General features: G+C 42.3%; 1 protein-coding gene across 2 annotated transcripts in view; it reads left to right on the forward strand.

The window, feature by feature from the left end:
* STK17A (serine/threonine kinase 17a) overlaps positions 1-11,686 on the forward strand; it is a 36,280-nt gene extending 24,594 nt beyond the window's left edge. For both annotated transcript variants that reach the window (XM_086396050.1, XM_086396051.1), the window contains exons 4-7: positions 7,135-7,261; positions 10,270-10,318; positions 10,406-10,585; positions 11,026-11,686. In XM_086396050.1, the coding sequence (XP_086252176.1) occupies positions 7,135-7,261; positions 10,270-10,318; positions 10,406-10,585; positions 11,026-11,350 (681 nt within the window). In that variant the 3' untranslated portion in view covers positions 11,351-11,686. The remainder of the gene's footprint in view (positions 1-7,134; positions 7,262-10,269; positions 10,319-10,405; positions 10,586-11,025) is intronic.
* Positions 11,687-15,959: the final 4,273 nt, after the last annotated feature.

A 15,959-nucleotide genomic window follows, 5' to 3' on the forward strand; every position in this document is an offset into this window, starting at 1 on the left:
GGACTGACCAAAAGGGGTACAAATGTCAGTCTTAAAACCCAAGGTTGGGTCCAGTGGTTTAGGCTCTGCACTTCCAATACAGGGGACGCAGGCTCGAGGCTTGATCCTTGGTCAAGGTGCTAAGATCCCACATAGTTCGAAAAAATAAAAGTCAAAAAATAACCAAGGCTCTTTGTGTTCCACTGGTCTTATATTGGTCAGATCGTTCACCGTTCTATACTAGGTGTTCAGTCATTAAACCTGCCCCCACTGCCATGTGTATGATGGGAAGGAGAGGAGCAGCCTCGGCATTAGAAGCTGAAACTTTTCCATTTGAGATTTAAATTGATTACTGAAAGTTTAGGCATCAGCGTTTTACTTGAAAGATTGGTATCATGTAACATTTCTAAACAATTCCTCCAATTTATTTAGGCAGGATTATTAACCTGTTTCTGTATTTTGACCTGGGTTTTAGAGCATAAAAAGTCAATTAAACTTTCATTGCCTGATAAAATGTTGCTCAAAATTTTGTCCATGGTATCTTAAGCTTTATTGAGCAGATTAGCCTCAACTTTACAATGGTCTTATCCAGTGGTGACTCTCAGTAAATGGTAAGTAGACAATGTGCAGAGGTGAAGATACCCAGGTAAAGAAAAGGATTCCCACTTGAAGCTGAGAAATAAGATTTTGGGAAGGTGTCTCTATTCCCGTTGTCTGAGGATGGTTTGTATGTTTCCTGTGTATTCCACTCCCATTACCCCTCAGTGGACCTTCTTTCTTTCTTTCTTTCTATTCGGGATGAGTGCATCTTAAATTAGAATTAAGTATTGTGAGCCACAGCCTTGATCATGAACTGGATTCTACAAAAAGGAGAACTGACTGAGCTGTGAATTTTAAGGTCCTTATCTTTGTTTTTAGCACTTATTTTCACTTATGGAAGTGGATTTATTTCTCCATCAGAGACTGATGGAAACTATAGTCCTTTATTTAGAGGAGTAAGTTCTACTTTAAAAATGTACTGGTGGTCAAACCAGGGCACAGTTGGTCGAGAGGACACAAAAAACATAACTGAAATTCCATGAAATGGCTGTGATTTTATTATGAGATGTGTGTTTTCTCTAGTAATCTCTTTCAAGGGTTTAAGGTCTCTCACTTTGGCAGATCATGGACACTTGTGACTAAGCCTCAATTTCAACTACTACAGTAACATTCTAATAATTTGGTCACACAAATACAGAATTTATTGCATTACCACTCGACCAGCAAGCTTTTGAATAACAACTAAAGAAAGCAGTTCCCAAGGAATATAAAGGGTAAACCAACTGTAAGGGAAAACATTTAAGGGAATAAGTGGCATTTACAGACATCCCCAGAATGAGCATGTCTTACTAATCACAAATGACCCTTCAGATCCAGTGATAAGCAGTACTTCTCTTGGTGTTTTTGGTGTACTGGGAAGGGTGAAGCATGCGCAGTGATGAACATATATTCAGAGCCAAACGCCTCTCATCTAATTTGCCTGAAAAATGACATTTGATTGTAAGTAGTATTTCTTTATTGTAATAAAATTACAGTTGCTTTGAGAAGTCGGGGACTTACAATTACAGTGCTGTATAGGATTTTTTTCCCTGAAAAATTAGCTAGAAGCTAAGTAACAAAGAGAACGTGGCTTTATAAGGAGGTTTATGTTATCAAAACCTCATTGCAAAGAGAAATTGATTCTAACACTGGTCAGTTAAGCTTCTCAGTCTTTGGGGGTAGGAGAGCGCTTTATCTGGTTTGGGTGTTTATAACCATGGATCACGCCTCTGCAATGGAGACTTCTGTAGTGACAGCAATTTGTTGTTTTAGTTTTTTATTCAGTTTCAGGTGTTTACTGTAGCCAAATTTTTTGTAATTTAAAAAACAAAACAGGTTTTTATACAAAATTAGAGATAATACTGGCCATAATATGGTTTTTTCAGTATAGGCAGAAAAGCCTTAGTTATTCTATGAATTTGTTTTCAGAATAAACTCTCATTCCATTAAATTGCATAGTGGTAATAATTAGCACATTGAGTAAGAGACACTCAGAATTCTCTGACCATTTCTTGGGGTGTCATTTGAATCTTTTTCCCCCTCTTAAGGAATTTATGGCTGCACCATCAATCCAGTGCCACTGGCTGCGTGGTGCCAAACTGAAATGGGCTCCAAGTATGAAGTCCACACCAGAGCTCTGAGACTTGGTGTGAAAAAAAAAGTAAAATATTTCAATAATTTTGCATATTAGTTACCTGTTGAAGGTATGGACTTTTAGATAAATTGAGTTAAATGAATATATTTAATTTCACCCATTTCATTTACTTTTTGTAATATGGGTGCTAGGTAATTTTAGGCTGCATTCTGTGACTCACATGACCTTTCTGTAACAGGATAGCACTGGTTTCAAGGGGATCAGGAGATGTTTAAGCTAAAACAACCGGTACTATATCTCTTAGCCTCTCCATTCATTTTTCTGCCTACTGTAAGCTAGTTTTTTCTCCCACAACTTTGCCAAAAGTTACATTCTCCGAGTTCCTTCATGGTCCTCGTTCTTCCTCTTGTCCTGTTTGATGGAGCGATTCTTCATGGCTCCCCTCCTCTGATGTTACACCTGGGTTCTCACTCTCAGACCAGCTCCTCCTCCTTGATTCTCGTTGTGTCCCCTAAACCTAGTTATCAGCAAGCCCTCATCCTGGCCCACTGCTCTTCTGCCACATACACACTTCCTCTTGTCTGTGTCATGCTTAATCTTTCCCGTGTGCTCTTGGCCCCAAAGCCCTGTCCTTGGCCTTGCTCTCTCTCCAGATTGAATTTCCAGCTGTCCTGGGTGGTCCTGAGAAAACTGAAGTGATGGTCCTGTCTGTGGACCTGACGGATCAGTCAGCAAATGACAAGAGCTCCCCCTTTCTGTTCTGCATGTCATCAGTCTCAATGGCCTGTGCATTTTGCCTCTAACGTGTGAGATCTCTTCTCTTCTCTTCTCTTTCATTCCATGCTTCTTCACACCTGCCTCAGTCTCTCTCCCTCTGGAGGCCTTTAAAAACAGGCTAAAGGCGCGTGTTTTAGAAGGCTGTTCCTGGCCGCAGGCGTGCATCTGGCAGCCCCTGCACGCGCCGTGCTGTGGGATGGCTCCCTGTTGCCCTTTGGCCTGTGGTCATACTTCCCTGGATGCCCTCTTGTCCCTCCCCTCGCTCTGCCTCCTGCCAGGCACTCCTGAATGGCCCACAGAGCCCTGCAGGCCCTGCCCCCAACCCCATTTCCTTCCAGCCTCACACTTGCCTCTCACCTCTGTGTTTGTCTGCAGCTTGCAGTTCTTCCTTTGGCCTCCCCCAACCCCGAGATGCTCTCCCGTGACTGACTCCTTCTTAACATTTGTCTCCCTTCAAATACTGCTTCCTCCAGGAAACCTTCCCTGACTGTCCTAGAAACAGCATCCATACTCATACATACTTGCGAGGCATGCTGTCACCCTTTACCCACTCTGGTAGAGCTAAAAATTACCTGGAGTTGTACTATCTATTGGTCCTTATTTGACCCGGTTGGAACGGGGAACACATCTTGTTTTCTGCCATTTCCCCTGGTCACAGCTCACTAGGCAGTCCATGAAACTTGGCTGAGTCAATGGTGAAGTCCTTTTTCCCCCTCAGGGTCTGCTCCCTGGCCTCCTCTGGAACTCTCCAAGGTAGAATCCCTTGCTCTTGTTCATTTAGTGCCCAAGCACTTTGTGGACTGCAGTACTTAACGATGCACAGCAGAGTCAGTTGAGCCTGACAGGCCCATCTGTTTCTCTTCTGATTATGAACTCAGGACAGTAAGGGCTTATTGTTCATAGTCATGTTACCACCTAGCCTGACACGAAGTAGAGACCCTCTCAGGGCTTTTTTGTAGAGTTCCCTTTCTTCATTTACTCAGTGAATACCAGTGCCTGTCTGCCGAGGGCGGGGCCCTGAACCTGGTGATGCCTCAGTGACCAGGGCTGTGGCTCTGGTTCCCACCAAGCTGTAGACTCTTCCACTCGCCGCTTCTGAATCCAAACTGTGACAGACCTAGAGCACTTTCATAGTAGAAAAGGGTAGGCAGGATGGTTGGGTCAACAGTAAGACACCTTTTCCTTAAATTTTTGTTGTTGTTGTTTGTTTTTAAATGACTTTTAAGAGTTTTTTGTTGGCCATGGGGCACCTGGAATCTTAGTTCCCTGACCAGGGCTCAAACCCGCACCGCTTGCACTGGAAACACGGAGTCTTAACCACTGGCCCACCAGGGAAGCCCTACGACCCCTTTTAAAGAGAGGGCCCATCTGACCTCAGCTTCCTGTGTCATAGCACAGCCCTTCACGACACTGCTTTCCTCCCGTGCTAGGTCCTCTCACCAAGTTGATAGGCAAAGCAGAACAGACAAGAGTGCTCTAGGTGGGGGACAGGCAGTGTACAGAGATGCTGTTGTGAGAGAGCAGTGCAGGTGTGAGGGGCTGGCAGTGTCCCAGAGCCTCACTCTGCCTGATTGCGGGAAGCAGGTGCATGAGGAGTCTGGGGAGCCAGGCTGGAGCTCGCCCTGCCAGGGGCTTCTGGATCCGTGAGCAGTGGGGACAGCTCACGGATCCAGAAGGAGCTGGGGACAGCTACTGAAAGGGTGTGGGCATGGCGCAGAGGACAGAAGACCCTGCTGGCTGCAGTCCGGGCAGTTTTCTGTACAACTAAGCAAACAGTGATGGTAGCTGGAGTTAGCAGCCTGTGGTGGGAGAGAAGGCAAAGTCTGGAAATGCCTGCATCTGGGATTTAAAGTCAGTAGGATATGGTGACAGAATAGCTAGAAGGGAGAGCAGTGGGAGGGAGGAGAGACGGAGCTGCTTCTCAGTGTTGTGTCCCAGCGGCTACGAAGAGCATCAACTGAGATGCCCACAGAGGGATGGGGGGTCTGACTTGGAAGGAAAATAGGAGTGAGTCTGACTGGAGCTTGTAGAATTTGAGGCACCTCTGCAACATCAGAGGGGAAAGATTAGGTAGGAGTTGGTTGAAGAGATCTGAGGGGATGGTGACTCCTGAGCTGCGGTGACAGTTCCGCCTGTGGTGCGGGTGGGTGCTGTGTGGCGGGAGTGGGGTGACTGGACGAAGGAGCCTCCAGGTCAGGCTGTGGGGACCCGGCGATTATCGGGCGGGTAACGGGAGACTGACAACAGAGGGGATAGCAGCAGCCGAGAGTTAGGAGAGCCAGGAGAAAAGGAGTTCACAAGCAGGGAAGGAGCAGTAGAGTCAGGTGCCACTGAGATGGTGCGCAGAAGAGAGCCCCAGCCCTCTAGTGACCCTGCAGATGAGAAGATGGAAGTCGGATGGAGCAGCTGGGTGTGAGTGGAAGGGAAGGTGGGTGACCATCAGTACCACCCTCGAGAGCACAGGTGTGATGGGGGAAATAGGAAATTACCGTTAGAGCAGTTTGTCTTGTATAAGCCTTTGCAGAGGAGACCCACGCACTGTGCCTGGAGTGAGGGGCGAGGATAAATTTGTCAGGCAGTGCGGAACGGGGCTTCCCAAGCAGAGGCAAGGCCGGAGGTGTGTCCCACGTGTGTTGTTTAGGGACTACAGCCCGATCGATTGGGAACAGATTCCTCACAGAAGCCCCTGGAGGGGGGCGTGGCAACTCACTCCAGTATTCTTGCCTGGAGAATCCTGTGGACAGAGGAGCTTGGCAGGTACAGCCCATGGGGTCGCCAAGAATTAGACATGACTAAGTATGCACGCTTCTCAATTTATCTTTGGAAATATTCTTAATAACAAAAGACAGTAAATGCAGACCCTTTATGAAGCAAATATAAACTTTCACATCTCATACTTTATTTTAAACAATTCTAATGAATCTTACATTCTAGTCCATAATATATCTGCTTGACTTTTCGCGCTAAAGTGTCTTCTTCAAATGAGTGAAAATGGCTCCAGGAATATGAAGCTTATTGATCTGTGGATTTGGGTAGTGCTCACCATCACCATGTGCATCCACCCCCTACCCCCACTCCATTGGAGTTTTGTGTGTTGCTGAAGAACGGCAGCTGGACAACATAGGGAGAATATCGTGATCAGACTTCCATTATGGGAAGATTATTGTATGAGAAGGATGGGCTGAAGGTAGGGAAAACTAGAGACGCGGGGTCGTGTCCAAGTAGGAAATAATGAAATCCCAAACTTTAAGTGGAGGAGATGCTGAGGTCTAGGAACTAGAATGAGCATGACTGGTGACTTCATTCGATCTGACAGTGGTAGAAAATGGAGACAGAATTTTATGATGATTCCCACTGTTTGACTTGGGCACTGAGACGGGAATCTGTAACCGGAGGTGTTGACTGCATTGAAGGCCTTGCCCCGAGGCAGAAGCCGAAGGTGTGGCACATTTCAGCCAGATGAAAAGATCTGATTTTAATTGGTGCTGTGAGTCTGGAGAGGACTGAAACTTTGCTGGTAGATAAAATTGCTCAGAAATAGAATGCAGAGTGTCAGGAGAATGTCAGTCAGCAAGAGATCTTGAGCAACACCAATACTTAAAAGGAGGACAAAGAAATCCCAAAAAAAGGATCTATAGAGAGGGATCCATAGAAGGAGGGATATATCCAAGAGGGTGTAAGGATGTCCACAAGCTCCTGATTGTCCAGCGGTGAGTGCCTGCAAAATAGTGCCTGCAGGACACCCGGACTTGGTGGGCCTTCGACTATTAAAGATAATGTGCCCTTAGTGAGAGCAGACTGAGCCGAGGGGGCAAATCCTGATTCAACTGGATTGAGAAGTGGTCAAAGGTCTAGTGACCTTGCTTTCAACAGCGGAGCTTTGAGGGAGGGAGTGGACTGGGTAGAAAGAAATTCAGGGTCATAGGGGAGGGTTGTTTTTTTTAAATAAGTGGTTTGGTTTTTAAGATAGGAATAGATGCATATTTATGTCCTGAGGAGGAGCTAGCATCAGAGAAGAGATGGTACGAAGCCTCCTGCCTTACACACAGGAAGTGTGCTGTAAGCAGAGCTGTGTAATGAATGACTGTCCACTGGTAAATTTCTCACTCTCAGTTCCACAGGTAAAATCTGTTTTACAGGCTGCCTGTTCTTTTTGCTCTTCATACACAATCATGATTTATTAATTTGGGGGTATCATTTTTTAGCCTCAGAATATTCTGCTGACAAGTGAATCTCCACTGGGTGACATTAAGATAGTGGATTTTGGTCTTTCAAGAATAATGAAGAAGAGCGAAGAACTCCGAGAGATCATGGGCACTCCTGAGTATGTGGGTGAGTATTTGTCAGAGCGGGGTGTGTCTTCTTTTTAGGGACAGGCGTCGCCTTCACCGGGGAGCTCACATGTGCTATGATTAGTGGTGGGGCCAACTTTCCACTGTGTTGAAATTCTACTGTCAGAGAGCCCTTCCTTTGAGTTAAAAAACGGAAGACTTTAAAGAGTATGATACCAAATTGGTGCTTCATTCTAAATGGAGTGGGCTTCCCTTGTGGCTCAGCTGGTAAAGAATCTATCTGCAATGAAGGAGACCTGGGTTCGATCCCTGGGTTGGGAAGATCCCCTGGAGAAGGGAACAGCAATACACTCCAGTATGCTGGCCTGGAGAATTCCGTGGAATGTGTAGTCCATGGGGTCGAAGAGAGACACGACTGAGCGACTTTCACTTCACTTAGCAGCATAGGATATCAGGTTATCTGAGGGTGGGAGGATATTGAACAAGTAAAGGACCTGTTAAGAACTTCAAGTTGGTAACAAACATCGTGAAAGTCGTTGCAAGGCCTGTGACTGCACATGTGTGGGAAATACCGGGTATTCTGCTACGTAGATACAGAGGGGAAAGCTCCTGGCAGAAAGAAAAAGGAGAGAGCTGTTCAGGTCAGGAACCATGGCTTCTAGGTTGGTAGATAAAATAAACTATGACTTTTTTTTGATAGACAGGTGGAACACAGAAGGATTAGTGGTTTGAATGAGGTTTAAAAAAGAGACTTCTATAGAAGAGCAAAGCAGTGAAATAATTTAAAGGTTGTGACCGGGGATTACCGTTTTATTTAAAACCTGAGTAGAAACGGCTCTTTATGATGGGAAGACCTTGGATGATGGCAGCCCTGGGAGGAGGAGGATGGGTTTTGTGGCCTCAGGTGAGAGCTGAAGATGAGAGAGAAGACTGTGGCCCTGTCTAGGGGGAAAGGTTTGCCTGCAGGCAGAGGTGTGAAGAGGACAGGAAGTCTCCTCCTAGAAGGCCTGGAGGCTTGGCAAAAAATAGAATGAGAAAGGAGAGTGGTATGTAGAAAGGAAAAAAGGATTCCAGGGCATCCAGAAAGCCCCAGGGCACAGTTAGGATTGAGAAAAGCAAAGCTATAGGGCTTTTTTTTTTATAGATAGCACAAAAAATAATTTGAAATTTTAAATTGCATTCTAAAGTCCCGATTTGAAACTGCATATCCTTTATTAGGTAATAAAAGATATCACAGGCAGAAAAACATCGTTCAGATATTGGTTTGGGGGTTTTTTTGGTGGACTAGAACACTTAATTTCCTGTATGCTGATTGATAACACCTCCTGACCACAGTGTAAGGGATAGGAAAGTGGCTTAATGTGCTGCTTCAGGGCGAGTAGCCTGATGTGTTAGCCAGCGAGTAGTGGGTGGCCTTGTAAACTGGAAGAAACACAGACAATGCAGACTGAAGGGCTATGGACTAAGACGCCAGCAGGAATTACTGCGCTGAATGAGTTTTGGGCTTTGTTTGCTTGTTTTCCAATGTTTTCTGCTCTGTGGTAAATTCTCAATTTTCTATCAAGAGCTTTTTTCCCTCCAAAAAAATAACACTTTATTATAAAAAAATAGTATAAGCCCAATTGGGAAAAACTGAAAATAATTCAGGATATAATACAGAAAAGCGTGAGGGCTTTCCTGTCTGCCTTCCGCTGGCCTGCCTTTTAAAGGGGAGTTGAAGCCGCCTCTGCCCCGGTGTGTGCTGCTCCACGCTGGTGAGCTGTGTGACCTCGGTCCCCAAGCCTCTTGGTGCCACACGTCTCTCTGTCCATGAAACAAGGCTGTGCAAGTCCTGCCTCATTGGATCTGCTCAGTGATGCTCTTCTGTCAGTGTTGAGCACATCATAAACACTCAGAAAAGTAACCGATGTTACCTTCTCCCCCTCTACCCACCATCTACTGCTGTCTTGGCTGTTTTACTTTTTCCCGTCCAGTAATTTGGATTTTATGCATTTGATTTTAAATTTCCTAGTAGTTTCTTTTGAAACTTTTAAGTAATATTCATAATCTGTTTCTCAGCTTGGCGTCTTCAGATAGGAGTTGAGGAAATCAGCCCTCCCCACTTCTCCCCCTCATATCCTCCCCCTCCCCCACTTCCTCCCCTCATATTCGGGGGCAGGTTTGACCCCAACTACTAATGCATGTGTGACTTTGAGTGTTTTGGTTTTCCCTGAAACATTTTCATTCCCTTTTTTATTGTAATTACCACAGTTTTGTAGTCTTTGATCTGTTTTTAAATGGATTCAGTACTTAACTGTCTGCATAGCCTGGCCTTCCTATCTGTATACTCGTGAAAAAGAAATCATCTTTGGGTTGACTGGCTTGTATCAGTGAGTAGTTTCCGAGGAGAATTCTCCTGAATTTCCCCTGTGGCCTCACACACTTGGGGCTGCCCTTCCGTTGCCTTGTCTGGGTGGCAGCGGTCTAGTTAGATGGTAGCAAAGCAGACTGCTCTCTCAGCCCCCTGGAGTTGTCCCTGTTTTCTGTGCATGATGCATGTCATCCGATGCCCAGGCTGTCTTCTACCCTCGGTGACTGACGTTGAGTTAACGGGCATTTTAAAAGCTCACTCCAGCCTCGGCTTAGAGTAGATCAGAGGCAGGTCCAAAAGGGGTCTGGGGGGACGTACTACAGACTCAAGGCGAGATTTAAAAGCAGGAACCTGTTAGAGCTGATTGATACTTGATTAGATAGAGGGTGTGGGAAGAGGGGGGAAGAAAGTAAAAGTTATCACTTTATATGGTAGTATTTATGTATTCAAGTATTTTTTTTTTAATTGCTAGGATCCAGCATTGGAGGTTAGAAGTAAAAAAGGAATTAAGTTAATTACAAATGTCTAGTTAGACTTTACACTAATTCATATTAATTTGATTTATACTGTGAACTTACTTTATTTTAGCCCAAACCTTGATAATGTCATATAGTTTTGAGTATTTAAATTTTTATCTCTAACAGCAAATTTTACATTTTTCCACAAAACTAAATATTTTCTTTTGTTTCTGCTACTAGCTCCTGAAGTTCTCAGTTATGATCCTATCAGCACGGCAACAGATATGTGGTAAGAATCATTGATGAAAAACTGATCAAATCAGTTTTAAGAAATGAATGTGATACTGATTTTTCTTACCTCTTCATTCTGATTTAGGAGCATTGGAGTGTTAGCATATGTCATGCTGACAGGAATATCGCCTTTCCTGGGCGATGATAAACAGGAAACGTTCCTCAACATCTCACAAATGAATTTAAGTTATTCTGAGGAAGAATTTGATGTTGTGTCTGAGTCAGCTGTTGACTTCATCAAGACACTTTTAGTTAAGAAACCTGAGTAAGTATTCTGATCTTTATCAATTTTTGAGCCATCTACTCTGAACAAAAGCAGATTAACAACTGAAACCCCAAAATGAAGACATGAAAACGTAGACATAAAACTACATTAAAATCTTTGACTTTTTACGTCTGTTGAAAGAAAAGTGGCAGAAATAAAAATGTTTTCAGAAAATGTGAATCGCACCTCAGTGTAACAGATATTTTCCATCTGTTCTTGGTCTTTCAAGGGGGCTTTTCAGAGATAACTTGCTTAAAATACTATTTTTCAACATTATGGGGAATGGCTTTTGCAAGCAAATGCTAAAACTTCCTTTAATTCAGGAACTACAGTAAGATTTTTACCAGCTCTTCCTATGTCCCAAAATTTAATCCCTTAGGCTCTGACTTATGATTGAAGTTTTAAGCCATCTTAAGTGTAAACTGTGTATCCCTATCCAGAGATCGCGCCACTGCAGAGGAGTGTCTGAAGCACCCATGGCTGACTCAGAGCGGTGTTCAGGAGCCTGCTTTCAAGGTCAAAGGGGCCTTAGAAGAAGCACATGCCCTCCAGGAAGCAGATCCTGTGTCTGAAAGTAATTCAGACACTCAGAAGCCAGAAACCGAGGAATCCATCGTAACAGAGGAGCTAATTGTAGTTACTTCATATACTTTAGGACAATGCAGACAGTCTGAAAAAGAGAAAATGGAGCAAAAGGCCATTTCCAAACGATTTAAATTTGAGGAACCTTTGCTACAAGACATTCCAGGAGACTTTATCTACTGAGCAGTATTTCCCTTTAGAACTTTAAGATTTCTACATTGGAAACATTATTTATGGACTTCTGGCCAAATGGTACATGGACTGAAAGTGGATGACCAGGTATCAGTGATAGAAACTTAAAATAACTTTGTCAAACTTGTGGAGTGAGAGAAATCAAGCCGGATTCATCAAGTGGCCAACGAGGAGGCTTAACGGGTGAAGTTACCTTTTTCTATGTTCTTTTTAAGAAGGGAGATGTTTGAACCATTTCTGCATCCTGCTTCTCCAGAATGAGAATTTGTATGCAAAGACATCTGTATTCACTTTCTGTAAAAATCCAAGTAAAAGTGCCAAAATTAACACCTGTGTAAATCTGTTTTGCATTATTCATATGTATATCTGCATATATATATGTTGATACCTTTACTAAAATTGATACTTTTTCACTTTGGGTTTTTTTAGAGGGAGTAAGATTTTAATTTAAGTATTTTCTAAATTTTTGAGACCTAGAATAAATCCACTAGTTTAAAAGTGTCTTATTTATATATTACTGCTTTATGTTGATTTAATTTGGCTTCTGTTGTCTGTTTTTTCCTCTAATGCTTGTCACCCCATCAGTGAAAAACCCTGGCTAATTTGTTTTTCTTCAACATCACTAGTAAGAGTGGTGTGATTTTTCACCTCTGAAATGGTTCTGGTTTTCAAGGCCAAGGTTAAGTCATCCTGTGATATTCCACCAGTGTCAGCCTGCGGCTCCTTCGTCACACCTTCCTTCATAGACGCGTCCCTGCGCAGGTCTGTCACTTTGGTCTCTTAGGAGAGTCACCTCTTACATGATCGGATCAACACAATGGTGCTTTGGTCAGTGAGAAGATGGTATAATGCTGTTTTTGTTAATAAAATCCCTAGGTGTCAGGATAAGAAATAAAGCATATTCATGCTGACCATTGAGCCTCTACTTCTGCTGAGTTGTATTAGCCCCCAAACTATATTGGGAAAATTTACAAAAAGCCAGAATATTTATAAACCTTTACTTTGTTCATAAGCAATTTGACTTTGGAGACTTTGTCATTAGGGAGGTACCCTTCCTTGTCCCCAAAAGACTTAGAATATACTCAGTAGCATTTATTTAGGGTTGAATACTTCAGTTGTATCTGGGCCCCACAGTGAACAGTAAATTCCTATTTTAAAAAATGCAAATGTAAAAGTGGATGCTGTACAACTTAAAGCAACTAAATATCCTTCTTACATGGAACAGTCTGAGAGTCTTTATTTATCTTGTATTAGGTCCTAGTATCAGGTTAATACAACCTGTCTGTGACCTGTATGCCGTGTGTACACGTGTGCTCTGTATTGTGAACTACTCAGGCCAGTCCCTACACAGTCTGCTAGGGAATCATACAATGCTCTCTTCCCAGCCTGGTGCTCAGTTGTCAGCATCAGGATGATGGGGGCACCAAGCCATCTGTTTTTAGGTCTGTGCAGGGTACCAGGCTGGACTTGGACATGCCTGGTCTCCGTGGGCTCCCAGTCCTGCCACGTGAGCATCGCTCACGCTCTGTTGTTCCAATTCCATCAGATGAAACTGATTAGGTAGTTCGAACCCTCGGGTTGCACTGTTTTCTCACTAAATTGGCATATTGATTTGTACGGTTTCCTAGAAACGAGCGTTTCTAAACAAGCTCTAGAAAGAGGAAGAGGAAATTCTGCTGCAGTGGCAGTTTTTAGTGAAAACACACGGCCGCAATGCTAAGTCTCAGGTAAGTCTTGAAAAGAGGTAAAATATAATTTTAGTCAAATTTTTATATCTCCAACAAAAATAGGTGAGGAAAAAAAATACCCAGTATTTGAACAATGCAGTTTTATACTTGATGGATTTGTTCAGTTTTAAAATCAGAAATCATGTGGACCAGTTTATAGACTTTTTCCAAACAGTTTTAAATTGTATTCATAATGAATACATTTAATTGCTGTACTTGTAAAAGAGAAAAGATGTGTTTTCTTTTAGCTGGACACTTTGCCACTTGCAGTACACTACTATCCTTAGCTGTTTTTGTGCCTTTTTTTAATTCGCATATTTTTACTTTAGCATATAAGGGTAAGTTTCTTTGATCTTTCTGATAGGTCTGATGCATTTAAAAGCTCAGGGTAATACAATGCTTTATTATTTTTAAAGCCCAGTACCAATTATTTTATTGGGTCACAAAAACCTGAACGGCTCTGAATGTATGTCAAGCTTCATTCAGTTCAACAAGAACATCCTCAACCCCCTCCAGCTCCCTAGATCACGCCTGCCTGTGATGGAAGCAATAGTGTCAAGTCAGCCGTTTGAATTTGTAGGGCATTTTGCTAATATTTTTCTTAAATATTTGCTTTTGGGTCTTGAAGTGAGAAATTGTACAGCTTCTTTAGAAGCACTTTTTGGTTTCTGTAATATAAATAGAGCATTCAGAGTCTTCACAGTTTTGGACCAAACCTTTCCATTACTTTATTTACCAAATAGCTCTGCACTTATCTAAAGCTGTTCATGTTAATTTTTTCTTTTCACTAGTTTACAAAGGACTATACTATTGAGTTATCTATGCAGTTTAGAAATCCAGTTTTAATTATAGTAAAATTCAACATTATATTTTAGCTTGATGAATTGTTTATGAATTATGCAAAATGTACAAATGGTTTCAGTCAATCAGGAAATTGTGTCCTAATGTTCCATTTTGTTTTCACCTGAAAAGTAGAATATGGCTTTCTCCAGGAGTTACAGAGAAAGGTCAGATGCTAATTGTGGTATATCTTAAGCTTTTCCTATGGACTTCAGTTTGGAAGAAAGTGTAGAAGAGGTCACTACGAGAATGCTGGAGAAGAGGTGAGCACTGTGTGGCTCTGTCCACGGAGGCCTGAGCCAACAATGCTCCCTGGATACCAACATGGATCATTCCAAGGTACCAACAAACCAATCCTGAATACATTTTAAGATCACACTTGTAGGATTTTGAATTAGACTGATAAAAATAAGATAGTCAAAACTGTTAAACATCATCTAGCACTTGACCTTCAATTTGTTACAGAACTAAAAGAGCTGGATTAAAAATGTTAATCTCAAGAGCCTTAGCTATTTTATTGTAGGAAGGGGGATATAATTTACAGGTAATGAAAATGTACAGCTCTAAATCCATAGCAGTCTCTCTTGAGCTTGACAAATGAATATATTTGTACAGAGGGAAATGATATGGCATGTCCCCCGGGTATGGCTTTGACTCTGTGGTGATTTGAGACTCATCCACATAGGGAGCTGACTCAGCCGTGTGCTTCTTGTTGCCATGTGGTGCTTTTTGCACACACCACGGTTTATGTAAAACCGTATTTCTGTTCGTGGACCCCAGGTCTGTTTCAGGTTTTATCTAATATGAATAAAACTGCTATAGATATTCTTGCCTGGGAATTTTTTATGGACACGTTTTCATTCTTTTTAGATGAGATAGAATTTCTAGGCCACAGGATAGATGGCTGTGTATCCATCTTTTTGAGAAAATGACCATTTCCAAAGTGATTGTTCATTTCCATTCCTGCCAACAAAATATGAGAGTTCTGGTTGCTTCAATTTAGTGTTGGCCATCTTTTATTTTAGCGTTCTCATGGGTATGTAGTGGTGTCTCAAGGTGGTCTAATTTGCATTGCTGGGATGACTAATGAACAAATATTTCAAATGTTTGAACCAGTTTTTTGTCCTTTTTAATTGGATAGTGACTTGTGATAATCTTTTAAGATATGAGCCCTGGATATATAAGTCCTTTGTAAGATTTATGGTAGACATTTTTTCCTGCCATAAGTTGTCTGTTTTCTCACGTGTCTTGTGATGAGAAGGTGCTTTTAACTTCAGTGAAGTCCAATTCATCAATTTTTGTTTTATGGTTAATACTTTGTGTCCTCTGTAATAAGTCTTTACCAACCCCAAAGTCAGGAATATCTTTTTAAGCTTTACAGTTTTAACTTTTGTGTCCAGGTCCATGATCCACTTTGAATTTAAAAACTTTCCCCTTTGTTATTAGGTAGGGGTCAGAAATGGCAACCCACTCCAATATTCTTGCCTGGAGAATTCTATGGACAGAGGAGCCTGGCGGGCTACAGTCCATGGGGTCACAAAGAGTCAGACATGATTGAGCAACTAACATACAGGAGTCAAATATCTTTGTTTTCCATATGAATATTTAGTTTATTCCAGCAGCATTTGTCACAGCAGTTTTCCTTTATTCACTGAATTGTTTTGGTGTCACTGTCTAAAACCTTCGGACCATAATGTCTGTGGATCTACTTATGCACACTCTTCTGTTTCATTAATCTGCTTATCTTTTTGTCAGAACTTTATAAGTCCTGATGTCCAGTACAACAGGACTTCCAGTTCCTTCTAAGACTGTTCAAAAATGCAAAGGAACTAGAAAAAACAACATAGTGTGTATTCCTACTTATTTCACTTTAATTTTTCTCAACATTGTTTAATATTTTTCAGTGTAGAGACCTTGTACATCCTTTGCTAACTTTATTCCTGCATATGTCATAATTTGAAGATATTGTCAGTTTTGGTTTTTGATACTCCTAATCCTCCAGTGGTAAGTTTTAACTCATTGTGCTTAATCAG

The sequence above is a fragment of the Bos grunniens genome, chromosome 4, assembly GCF_055505025.1.
Source record: "Bos grunniens cultivar Pamir isolate PY7600 chromosome 4, Bosgru_T2T1.0, whole genome shotgun sequence".
NCBI lineage: Eukaryota > Metazoa > Chordata > Mammalia > Artiodactyla > Bovidae > Bos > Bos grunniens.